Below are 14169 nucleotides of genomic sequence, written 5' to 3' on the forward strand. Positions count from 1 at the left end.
TAGCAAAGTACAAGTGTCAAAGACATTTAAACAACAACTGTCTTGGCTTACACACTAACACTCCCCTCGAAGACAAGCACCTAGGGAGATAACACACATCCTTTTCTTCAAGAAACACCAACCTACCTCGTGCAGCGTCGATTGCGTGCGTGCGTAAAGCGACACGTTGAATTGCACTTGCCAGTCCGTAGAGCAGTCGTCCCCGCCAATCACGCGGCAAAGGCAGACACTACTTTGACGCTCCTGTGCGTTTAAATGAATGTTGTGGTCGAGAGTTGTGGTGTACGTCATCATGTCTCGGTTCCCCTACGACTCCCCATGCCTCATTAGAATTATTCACTTTGGCAACACTCCCTTCATATTTTCCTTTTCTCCCTCTTTCAACAAAACCATGAGGCTGCCAGACATATACCTCTTCCTTCAAGGGTCCATGAACACCCTTTGTAACCAGCCTTGCTTTGTGCTTGGATATAGATCCCTCTGGCTTAAGCTTCTGCTTCAACACCCACTTCACTCCAATGTTTTTCTTCCCAGCTAGAAGATCAACTGACTTCCAGGTTCCATTCTTCTCAATGGAATTAATTTCTGCTTTCATTGCATCCCTCCACACAAATTTCTTCAAAGCTTCTACTTCACCGATCGATTTTGCACCTGCAAACGTAGTTATGTGCACCAGATCTCCTTCATCATCAATCTATGTATCAGTATACACCTCACATTCACTGAATCTCTGTGGCAGCAAGTGTCTCCTTCGTGGTCTAGCGGCTTTAGAGTGATGCTCATTGTTTTGCACACCTTCACTGCTTCCAGAGTTTGCTTCTTGCTCTGTTGTGTTTCTAGATTCTCCACACATTGTAGACTTCACTAAGCTGATTTGTTTTTGCTTCATTTCTAGTTGCCGCGGGCTCCTCCAATTTACATCAGACATACACTGAACATTCTCCACTACCTCCATGCTGATATGAAATGTTCTATTCTTTGAGATCTTGCTTCTTAAGACCAGGTTTTTATTTTTATCAAGCAACTCAACCTTATTGAAGCCTCCCATTACTGCTGTAAAACCCTTTTGAATCAACTGACCAATACTTAGAAGATTTCATCTCATTGTAGGCACAAACAACACATTAGTTATAATGGCACGCGAGTCATTCTTCCTTCTGATAACAACATCACAAATTCCCTCTACCTTCAAAGTACTATCATCAGCACATTTCACCCTACTCTTCTTGGTTTCATCAAAATTCATCAACCATTTTTTGTGGAAAGTCATATGATTCAAACATCCCGAATCCAAATACCATATTTGATCTTGAGAGTGTGAGTTTTCTGCAGATGTAGTTACCATCAATGTGAGGGGATCTGAATCAGATTCTTCTTGAGCCATGTAAGCCTCCTTTCCTTGAACCTTCTTCTGCTCTTCCTTTTCAGCATAGCAGTCATAAGAGTAGTGCCCGTACTTATGACAATTGAAACATTCAACATTCCTCTTGTCTTTCTTGCGGAAGTTCTTATCTAATTTTCCATTCTCCTCCTCTATTGAAGTTCATCTTGATCATCTTTGCTCGTATAATTTCTCCACTTCCCTTTTCCATGTTTCCCTTTCCATTTCTTGAATGTTTTCTTCTCTTCATTCTCAGAATGATGCACCTTCAATGCATGCTCATCACTTCTGATTGGATTTTTGTCAAACATCTTCATCTCGTGTGCTTATAGGAAACTTTACAATTCTTCTATCTTCATCTTATCCAGCTCTCTTGATTCTTCTATAGCCACAACTATGTAATTGAATTTCTGAGGCAAAGACCTCATGATCTTTTTAATGACCATTAAGTCTGTGATGACTTCTCCACATCCCTTCATTTGATTGGTGATGGCAATCACTTTATCAAAGTACTCTCTAACTCTATCTCCCTCCATCATCTACATCAACTCATAATGCCTCCTTAATGTCTGCAACTTGACCTTCTTGATCTTTTCTCCTCTAGTATGACACCTGATCAAGATACTCCAAGCTTCCCTCGCAGTCTTTGCATGCTGGATTTTTTCAAAGTGAGCATCGTCTACACATTGGTGAATAATGAACAACACTTTATTGTCTTTCTTTCTCTCCTCGGCCTTCTGATCATCAACTGCACCTGCAGGAAATTCTTGATGATCACCTTCAACCACCTCATGCACATCTTGGTATCTGAATAGGACCCGCATCTATGTACTCCATCTGCTCCATTTTTTCTCCGTGGGAATTGGTAGATTAGCGAATGAAATATCACTGTTGGCCATCCTTTACACCCTCAATCTTTTACCAAGAAACAAAATCTTGATCTTCTTCACGCTTCAACCACCCTTTCGCCAAGCCTTGATGATTTCTGAAGCTCCCAAGTCTCGAACTTGAGCTCTGGATACCACTGTTAGAAAGGTAGAGAAAGAGGGTTTGAACCTATTGCACTGAACCGAACTGTCTGAGAATGCTTGCACCGGAAGAACCAGCAGAGTATTATTGCACCGAACGACAAAGCACTAAAGTACCGAACGACCAGGTGAAGTGACCAGAGAAAGAAGACAAAACTCAATATGCGCTGAATAATCTGTGTGTATTATTCACTCCACTAACTAAATAGGTACAGGTGTTTGGTTTTTATAATAGCAAAGTACAAGTGTCAAAGACAGTTAAACAACAATTGTCTTGGCTTACACACTAACATAAAATTGGTATTAGTAGTCTAATTATGGTTTTTTCACCATTGTAGTGTAATTTTATCTCGAAATTTCACAAATGATGCAAATTTCAAATTTATTTTTAGAATTGACAAGTTATGTCAAGCTGAGGAACAACTTCACTCTTGATAAACTAAAGTCATGTCAACATGTAACTATTTTTGTGAAAAGTTGAAGTCGTTTCAGTTTGAGACGACTTTGATTAGAATTGATCACAAACCAAAGTAATATCATGTCATGTTGTGATGACTTCAGTTTTGAACTGAAGTGAACTAAAGTTGTGACATACTATAACAATTTCAGTTATGAATTGAAATGAACTAAAGTCATGCAATGTTGTGACAACTTCAATCTTGTTTTAAATTAATTGAAGTCGTGTTATATTTTGATGATTTCAGTTAACTTGCAATTTTTTTTATCAATCATTGCATTGTGTTCCATGTCATTTTATACTTCTTATTTTTTGGTTAAATAAGATTATTTTTTTTTGTATAACTAAATTCACTTAATAAATTGAGGTAATGAAGTAAGAAATAAACATTACCTTTTTGGAAGTTTATAAGAAAAAGTTAAATGTAATCAAAATGGAGTAAACAAAGTGCAAGATCTTGAATCATTTTACAAGTGATAAAAAATTATTGGCTTTATGCATAGTTGTCTCTATTATGACCTATATGGATAGTCGCCACATAAATAATTTATTTTTACAAATGTAACAAATTAGGTAGTCCATCGAAAATAAATATTGAATTTTCTTTTTTATTATTTAATTGTAAAAATAAAATTAAGGATTATTAAAATACATGACATGAGGACTTTCATTCTATATAAATCTGAATTAGTCACCGCATGATCTAACTTCGGTTCTTTCATTGCATCATGACACGACATTAATTTATTTCAATACTGAAATCATCACAGCAGGACACAACTTTACTTTTGGTTTGTGATTCACTTTAATCAAATTCATCTCAAGCTGTGAAGACTTAACTTTTTGCAAAAGTCGTCATATGTTAAGAGGACTTCAATATATCAGAAATGATACATTTCAGTTTAGCACGACTTCAAAAAGTCGTATTAACTTGACACGACTTTAATAAATTGGCACAACTAATCTAAAAAAAAGTTTAATTTGCACCATTCTTGTAACTATGAATTTAATTAAAATGGTAAGTGCCCTTAATCAACCTATGTAAGCAACGACCGTTGTGAGAGAGGGAGTGGATGTTTCCGTATAAGATTTTCCAGAATGAACAAAAAGTTTAGTCCTATAACTGAAATATGAGTAAGTTTAAGTATCATAAAAATTTATACACGTCCCTGATCTATAACTTAAAAATTCTAAGGTATGTACCAAATAACACACTTCCACAATTGCACACATGACACATTCCTTTTACCATGAAGACATTCTAAATCTGTTACCTAGGAGCTGCCAAGTTCAATATTATCCACACTTCCGAAGCTATCTGTTCCATGTCTCCTGTGTGAGTTGTCAAAATGCCCTTGGCTCTCAAATTCTTGTGCATCTTCATAGTCATCTACCAAAGATGGCAACACCTCTATCGTTCTTGATTCTTTGACAAGGCCACTCTCGGATCTTACCTGATCTATCCTTCTAAAGGCTTCCTCCATGCCTAACCGTTGCAGAGGGTTGCTTCTCGTGCAAGCAGCACCGATGTGCAGGAGTTGCTCCATCTCACCTACCGATTTTCTAGAGTTTGCAATTTCTGGATCAACCACTTCAGCCACCCTGTCCTCTGAGATTGCTGTTTCAACCCATTGCACCACATCGGTTCCACCTTTCCCAGTGCTAAGATATTGTGAAGGAAATTTCCCAGTGAGTATCTCAAGTATCACAACCCCGAGACAGTAAACATCACAGCTATGTGAAATTTCCCCGTTTTCTGCTGCCTCTGGTGCCTTGTAAGCAAATAGTGTCTGTGCAGCACTTGCAGGGTTAACCATGCCGCTGAATCCGTAATCTACAAGCAGTGGTTCATTGTCTGGTCCCAGAAGAACGTTGCTGGACTTGAGATTCCCATGTGGGAGATCTGAGGAACCAAGTTCTTTGTGAAGATAATTCATCCCTTCCGCAATTCCACCTACAACCTTCATACGTGCAGGCCAATCCAGCTCAGTATGCGATGATCCTCTGTCACCTGCAAATAACACAACATATATAAACGCTTACTATCTGCACACACTCTATGATACTTTTCAAAACTTAAGAGATTTGATAGGACAAAACTTAGGTAAAGTTTCTTTGACTAATCTTGGTTAATGCAAACCCTTTTAAGAAACCAATATCTAAGTTTGCCCATTTGAAAATGTTGAGTTGAAGAACTTTGGAAGAAGAAGCCTTACCATGAAGTGAAAACAGTAGACTGCCTTTGGGAACATACTCAGAGATCACTAGTTTCTCATCCTTTCTGAAATGATAAGCTAAAGGGGTCAATATATTCCAGTGTTTAAGCGAAGTGAGCTTCCTCATCTCTGCATCAAAACCATCTTTTTCCAAAACATTCATCTCTCTGGTCCTTTTCACCACCACTGCCACTCCATTAGCCATGACGGCTTTGTAAGAAGATCCAAAGCTACCGTTTCCCAGAACTTCTGCTGCTGCCCTCATCAAATCTGGCAATCCAAACACGCCCTTCTCATCATTCACTATCACAAGTTCTCCAACGCCTTTACTTTGAGAAGCTGCAGATCCTCTTCTGGACGATGATTTTTTAACTGCTGGCAATGTATTTGCATCCACATCCCTTTTCACCGTTGTAGCCACTTGAACTTCCACTGAACCACCACCATTAGCATCATTTCCAAGGATATCAAAGCGCTCCTCCTCCTTCTTTTTTCTTGTTCTCACAATGAAAAATACAACTATTGAAACAAGCACTACACTCACTACTATAATGGCAGCAACCTCCCATGGGGTACTACTATGTGGCACAGGCGAATCACCACCAGCATCCGATGCATCAATGGGAGCAGGACTTGGGACCTCCGCTGGCTTTTCACATGTTTTGCCAATCTTCTCACCACAAAGAGCAGAATTCCCAGAAAACCTGTTCTCACTGAATCTCAACAAACTAGCTGGAACTTCACCTTCCAATTTGTTGTTGGAAACATTTATGTCCTCCAATGTTGGGTTTTTGAAATCCGGAATGGTTCCACTAAACTGGTTATTTTCAAGGTGCAACTCCATAAGACTAGAAATCTCAGTCAATGAATGTGGAATATTCCCCGTGAATTGGTTATCAGAAAGCCACACTTTCTTCAAAGACCTCATTCTCTGGAAGTATTCCTGAGGAATATCCCCAGAAAACTTGTTTCCTTGCAAATACAAGGCTTTCAAAAAGCCTATTCGGTTGAACTCTGGCATGGAACCTGTGAAAGAGTTGTTGTTAAGGCTAATAGTTCGAAGACCCTTGAGTTCAAGCAATGGATCAACGTGTATTTCCCCGACTAACCCTATTCCTCCAAGGCGAAGCCCCGTGACAAGGCCATTGTTGCAAACAACACCTTCCCATTGATCGTCTACACTACAAGGTGCAGAACCAGCCACCCAACCATTTAAAAGTTGAGCATTGGTGAAAGTGCTTTTGAGACTTACCAAAGCTTCAGCTTCTGTCATGGAATATATCACAGGCAAAGTGACGATGATCATGAGAGTTGGCCGGAGAATTGTTGCCGGAGCTATGGCCATTACTCTGCTCAAAATTTGGCTCAAGGCGTATTCAAAACCAAGGAATGTGATTGTGATTTCTTTCGGGTCATTGCTTCTGCTAGTTTTTCGTTTTTCCCTTGTTTTTTCTTCTGACCCCTGCATGCATGCATGGTGAGGGGGTCTCCTTTGGAAGAGTGCAAAGAGAACCTCACAATGAGAGGGCCCTCTTTGGAAAATTTCAGATTTTGTTGAACAAGTCAATAGCTGATTAAAACCATTATAATCATATCCTTCTCTGATAATTATAGTATTAATTGCATGTTTCAAAGTATTCATCTTTCGCTATTTTATCGGAACTACCAAAAATAGAAATACCAAACTCTTCCATGTTTTATATTTTGCCTGAATGAGAACACTGATCATTCATATATCTTCTGCAAGGATCAAAATCTTTGCATGATGAGGAAGTATTTTTCAAAGAACCCAGATGAAAATGTCCACGTCATGTGGGAAGCAAAATCTATATTTGGACACCCAAAATCATAGTTCATACCTAATGAGAAAAAGGTATATGTGTGATATATGATACATGATGTGGCAGAAGAAATAATTAATAAAATAAATATTAATCATTCGCTTAAATAAAACTGGAGTGCTGTGAATTAAATGCTCATTAAGTTCTGATAAATAGGAAAAGCTGTTTCAACTTCATTATTTTATCAATGAACTCCTTGTTCCGCTATTATGATGATGTCAATCTCTGGTTTTCAGAATGGGCTTGCTCTTTCTGTTCTGCTTAAAATGCAGTCTATAATTGAAAATTCTGGTATTTGTTCTTTGAGTGCTTTAACATTAGCTTTTTATCTCAATTTCTTTCCCCTATTTTAACAATCTATAATTCGTTTTATTCTAACTTACAGGACAGAATAGTTGTTGAGTAATGATAATTTATATATGTATGGATTTAAATGAAAGAGAGAGTTGATTGAAATAAAAATTTGTATGATGTTGTTGAACTATATTCACAATTAAGTGGCATAATCTTTGAGTAATAGGATTCAATGATTATCAAAGTTTTTTATTAGGTCAGGTGTTAATATCTAAGAGGACATATATAATAAATGTCATATGATATATTGAGTATAAAACAAGTTATGTTGAAGTACATCATAATCACAATAAATATGATTAATGTTTAGTTGTAGACTAATTTAATCTTAATTAACTTATCCTTTTTGTGTAATTGATTGTCTTGATGATTATATTTATATAAAATGAAATGGAGTTTATGATGAAAGTACAAAAGAGTTATTATATAATCTCTCGTCAGTTTTTGTTGAATTTTAAAAACATGTATTGAGATATGTTTTTTATTAAATGTAATTATATATATATATAATCTTTTATTGGTTCTTTCATATAATTTTTATACAATAGTTTCTAATAATTTTAGATTTTATCTCTTCTTACTATATGTTACGAGTGTATCAAGCACTACAAGGAAACATTTAAGAAAAAAAATCTTTACTTTTATCTCATGTAATAGTTTATAAATAAGTTATTGCTACTGTACTTAAGTAAAAAGACACGTGTTGTGTTATTTTTTCATGATAAAAAAAAAATAAAACTGTTATTATTATAACTATAAAAGTAAATTTAAATAATTTTATTGTAAGTAATGTTTATTTTTTTAGATAATTTTTTTTATTATGATAGTTATGTATAGGTTAAAAAGATAGTCAAATTTTAAAATAAAAAAGGTTTAAATTGAAAAAAAAATAGTTAAACTAAAAAAAATCATTTAAAGAATAAATTTTGTAAAATAATTATTTAGTTTTTAAAAATATTTAAAGGATAAATTGAAAATCAAATATATATATATATACACCAAAAGAGAAAATTATCTTTATATAATAGTGGAAAAGTATAAAATATAGTGAAAACTCACACGTGTGTATTTCAAAAAATAATAAAATTTTAATTATAAAATAAATATAAATAATAGTTTTAATTTATTTTATAAATGATTTTTATTTATTTATTTTTTTAAAATTAGTTAATTTTTTTATAAAAAAAAAATCACGGATGAGATGGAAAAAATATTAACACTAATCTTAACTGGTTATTTTAAATAGAGTCTCTGATTTTAGTTTAGTTTTTTATTTATAACACTTGAATTTAAGACTGGAAGAAGGAATAGCCTTATGAAGATTTCTATTTAGGTTTAGGTTTATGGTAAGAAAAGTAAATCCCATTAAATGGACACGTTTTTAGTTGACCGTGTAGATTTAGCCAGGTGGCTCTCACTGATTGGTGTAAATTAAAGTCAATTTTGTTGCATTTTTTGGCCTTTTCCTAAGACTATTCAAAGTTGGTGGAAATTCAAGACATTGCTATCCCACATTATTGTTCCATCTTCTTCCTAAATCTTCCTCAATCCCAAAAGAGTCAAACAAAAAAAAGTTCCCCCAAAATTTTAAAAAGAATAAACCACGTGCTATTAATACTCTTACTTGTTAATAAATATTGTTTACTTAAAATATCTAATGTAAATATATTATTAAATTCACTAAAAGAATCTTGGGTAGTGTAGAGTTTAGTTTTTACAATTTTTTAAAATTTGAATTATTTGTTGAGCTTTTTTTGTATTTTTAAAATACATTCATGTATTTAATGTTTTAAAATATATTAAAAAAATTAATATATCAACAAGTTTGTCTAAATTAATTTAAAATGTAAAAAAAAAATAAACATAACACACGGATAATCTATAACCTAATTCAAAATATAAGAAAATCATAATACTTTTCCATGAGTACAAGAGTAGGTATTTGAACATCCATGTTAAACTCATTATCCAACCTGTACAAAAGTATGTTAGTTTAATTTAGGTCGAATTTTTCATAATAATTAATGAAATGAAATCTAATTTAACTAAGTTGAATATTTAACCATCAGAAAAATATATAAATTAAAAGTGCTTTTTAGTGAAAATTAGTTGGTATGACTTTTAGTTGCTACGTAATGGTTAGATAACGTGTTTTCACATGTGTAAACCATTTATATAACGCAAAATTTGTGTTTACTCATAGTTATGTTATGTGTACAAATTTATATTTATTAGATATATTATGCTCACAACACCAAAAATGTAATAAAATATCAATACAAATAAATTTATTCTTTTCAAACATTAAATTTAAATAAATTACATTATTAACTGTAACATCCCAATATATAGTGTAGACTATAATAAAGAGAAGCAACATGCATGATAAAATAGTACAGTTATCCATCTAAAACATAAAGTGATATCTTTACAGTCATCCAAAAACAACTATAAATTTAAAACTTTATATACAGGCTGAAAACTATTCCAAAAACTATCTACAAGGCTCTAAAGAACCAAAAGCAACTACTCAGCAACAGCATCACCTCTATCCAATGCTTGCTCCAAAGAGACCTCTTCTTCTGCTTCTCACATCCAAAGGATGGTCATCGCAAAAGAAGAATAGCAGAACATACAAAACATAAGCACACAACAGGGTAAGCTAGTTTAAACAAAGACTAATCATACCACAATCAATAGAATTCATACAAGCATATTATCCATCTTCATCACTTAAACTCTTCACACATAACACACACTGACTCTAACTGTCCGGACTTAGAATGATTGTCGAGCTATGGCGGGTCGTGCACTCGTGGTGGCTTCTACTGCTTTGCAAAGCCATTGCCAATGGGTTTCACCCTACCACACTCACGAGGTTAGTCCGTTATCACTCACCTTGGGCCATACTGGAAGCACCCAAGACTAGGACCTCCTGCTACTCCTCACGACATGGATCAATCCTCTCTACTTGAGAATGAAAGACCATTGGAGTTTCAGGATAACCCCCAAGACTAAGCTCCTACATCCATTCTAAACTTACTTGAATCTCAACTAGAGATTCCACTTTGAATCACAACATAGGGTACAACCATGTCTCCTCTCCTTGAGGATCATGGAATTACGTCCATAAACCACACTCGAACTTTACAATTTTGATTACAACATACCACAGTCACTACAGATATTACATGATACAACTTCAATTTACTCCATACAGCACTTATTGATACATATCAAACCACATAAGAACACACAAGACATAAACTAGAATGTACCTCTCGCATAGCGCACACCTTCGCATAGCGAGACCATAAGCTTCTCGCACAGCGACCTAACTCGCCTTGCTAACACTCTAGACAGAGACCAACTACTATGGATCTCTCACATAGCGACTAAACTGGCTATGCGAATAAAATTGTAAGATGCAATAGACCCCAACCCCTCGCATAGCGACCCAATTCGCTACGCAAGAATCTCATCCAGAGACTTGATCCCCCTAAACACTTGCAGAGTGAGACCCATTCGCTGATCGAATAAACTGAATAATGGTTCCAGACCCCAACCAGTCGCATAACGATTAAACTCGCTATGCGGATTGACAAACAGAGAGCAACCCTCTCAACTCACTCGCACAACGCACCCATTCGCTATGCGGGTACATTAGTAGAGAGCACCTCGCCAAGGTAACTCGCTATGCGAATCCAGTCGCACAGCGAGTATGCATAATCTGCAGAACGAAATTCTGCAGAACGAAATTCTGCAGAACGAAATTCTACAGAACGAAATTATGCAGAATTACACAACTCAACCACTCCTTACCAATTCTACTCAACTTGGCCAACTTCTAACACTCCTAATTCGATGTATATACTAAATTAGACTTGACTAAAGGATTCTAAACATTCCTAACACCATTCTAAAGTGTTTATGTACCAATCTCTACTCTAAAACCTCCAATTCATCAACTTAGAGACCCAAAACCAATTCTACCACTTGGAACCTGTTTTTGACCATTTTGATGACTCAAACCAGTCACATATGACCTATCTACACTATCCCAGCAGTCACCAACAGCCCTTGACCACTAATTCTCAAATTCACTACCTCACTTCCTTAAAATACACTAAACCAGTCCAATTCACTTTACTCTTTACTTCCTCAACACTACAACACATCACAGCCAATAACAATCACCAATTTGCACACATTACAGCATATAGATTAATCCAAATCAGCTCATCAATCACATTTCACAGTTTCCACCATTTTAACAGTTAAGAACACACATTCACAAGCTGAAATTTTAACTGCACAACACTTTAAATCACAGAATTCCTCTCATATAACACTAATTGATAATTAAAACATAACCTAGCTTCCCTTACCTCAGAGATAACAGCCACACACACATAAACGTTCCAGCCGTACCTTGCACAGCAAGGAAACTCAATAGAAACCTACAACTCACCAATTGGTGATAGAGAACCACACTTAGAACCTAAATTGAGCTAGAAATGGAAGGAATAACTACTAATCACATGCAACCAGAATCATTGCATGCTCACAACTCAAAGAAGAACGGACATAAAAGGGAGACAACTTACCAGCTGAAGAATGAGAAATTGATCGGTCCAAAGTCAAGCCCTCAACGCCAGGATCGCTTAGGCACTTCCTGATCGTTGAACAGATAACTCAGCCAGGAGAAATTTTAGAGAGAACTCAGAGAACTTTGAGGAATAAAGTTCTAGAGAGATGAAGTGTTCTTAGAATAATGAGAAGTGTTTATAAAATTTTGTTTTATATTATCAGATTATTTTAAAGTAAAATAATCGATCTCATTATTCTAATACACCAATCTGCTCTATAACATTCTATTTTTCAGGTCTTTACATTAACTATCAATAATTATTAATAGTTTTATTTTGATCAGTTAGCTTTGTTGATAATAAGAAGGCAAAAGTTGGCAGCTTTTTTTAAACTCTTTATTTGTCTTTTGCATTTTTTCAAATGAATTGTTACAGGTATTTATCGGCAAAAGGTTTGCCTCTTCAAATGCCAAAGATAACTCATGATGTGTGTTTACCTAGCGCCATTAATACTATTCTAGGAATACCAACTAGCAAGAAATAAATTTTCTAATTTAAGTTTTACAACATATCTCCCCCTTAAACTTAAATATTCTTCTCATTTCTCATTCCAATCAACCTTTTACAATTCTCCAGTGTGGTCGGCAGTGGTTTGGTGAATACGTCTGCGGCTTGAGCTCGACTTTCAACATGCTCCAGCTTAACCTTTCCTTCTTTGACTTAATCTCAGATGAAATGAAAACGGACGTCGATGTGCTTGCTCCTTCCGTGATTAACTGGATTCTTTGCCAACTCGATCGCCGACTTGTTATCAACTCGGATCACAATCCCTTCATCTCGGATCACTCCCAGATGCCTTAATAGATTTAAAAGCCAGACTACATGACACACGCTCCAAGAGGCCGCCACATACTCTGCCTCGCAGGTAGACAGGGTTACAATGGGTTTTTTCTTTGACAGCCAAGTAAAAGTTGTATTTCCGAGTAGGAATACGTAACCTGGAGTACTTTTCCAATCATCAACATCACCACACCAATCACTATCCGAGTAACCCACTAGTCGATAGTCATCCGATTTTGAATAGAAAAGACCAAGTGATATGGTTCCTCGAATATATCTCAGAATTCTCTTCAAGGCCTTCCAATGTGTATAGCTTGGATCCTTCATGAATCTGCTTGTTATCCCAACACTCAACATTAAGTCGGGTCTCGTGCTTGTAAGGTACCTCTGACTTTCGATTAAACTTTGATATCTCCCAGAATCAGCTCGTTCTCCTCCATCAAACTTCGAGAGTTTAGTGTCTGGTTCCATTGGAGTAGAAATCGAGTTGCAGTCCTCCATTTTAAACTTCTTTAAAATTTCAAGCGCGTACCTCTCTTGGGATATAAAAATCCTTTCCTCCGATTGCTTCACTTCCAGGCCAAGAAAATATTTCATCAAGCCTAAGTGTGTCATCTCAAACTCCTTAATCAGCTTCGTGTTACTTCCGGTGAACATGAGGTCGTCGACATAGAGAGAAACTACCATCATATCCTTTTCTGATTTCTTTGTGTACAAAGCATGTTCGTACGGACATTGCTCGTACCCGGTTTTGTTGAAATACCCGTCAATTTTCTCATTCCAGGCACAAGGAGCCTACTTCAGTCCATAGAGGGCTTTTCTTAATCTCAACACTTTCTTCTCATCCTCTCTCTTCATGTACCCGAGTGGTTGCTCGACGTACCCCTCCTCTTTCAACACTCCATTTAGAAAGGCCGACTTCACATCCATCTGTAGAATTGGCCATTGGTTTTGAGCAGCTAATGAGATCAAGAGTCGGATTGACTTCATGCTCGTGACAGGAGCAAATACTTCGTCATAGTTTATCCCCTCCTTTTGTCTATAGCTTTTTACCACAAGTCGAGCTTTATAAGCTCAACCTCTCCCTCAACATTCATCTTTTTTTTGTACACTTATTTTACTCCAATGGGTCGAGCTCCTTCAAGAAGGTCAGTCAATTACCAAGTTTTGTTGCGTTCAATCGCTCTGATCTCCTCATCCATGGTTGTTCTCCACTTTTCATCTTGGACAGCTTTCTCAAAACTCAAGTCTTCAGAGTCGGCCAGAAGACATACAACATGAACTTCATTTGTAGTGACATATATTTCCTGTAGACTTCTCATCCTAGGTTGTTGTGGCTGGGTTTCTTCATCTGAGGACTTGATGGTTGTTGTTGCTGAAGGTACAACAATCTCCGAGCTAGTTTCTTTTTCGACCGAGTTACTCCAACACCACTCCTTCGTTTTCTCCACATGAACATATTG

At 36.1% G+C, this 14169-nt stretch overlaps 1 protein-coding gene across 1 annotated transcript; it reads right to left on the reverse strand.

Moving 5' to 3' along the window:
* Window positions 1-4140: 4140 nt before the first annotated feature.
* LOC108346415 (pollen receptor-like kinase 3) lies at window positions 4141-6724 on the reverse strand. Its single transcript, XM_052868629.1, has 2 exons — window positions 5063-6724; window positions 4141-4851 (listed from the first exon to the last, which is right to left on the reverse strand). The coding sequence occupies exons 1-2, from the start codon at window positions 6722-6724 to the stop codon at window positions 4141-4143; spliced, it is 2373 nt and encodes a 790-aa protein (XP_052724589.1).
* Window positions 6725-14169: the final 7445 nt, after the last annotated feature.

This window comes from Vigna angularis, chromosome 9 (assembly GCF_016808095.1).
Source record: "Vigna angularis cultivar LongXiaoDou No.4 chromosome 9, ASM1680809v1, whole genome shotgun sequence".
NCBI lineage: Eukaryota > Viridiplantae > Streptophyta > Magnoliopsida > Fabales > Fabaceae > Vigna > Vigna angularis.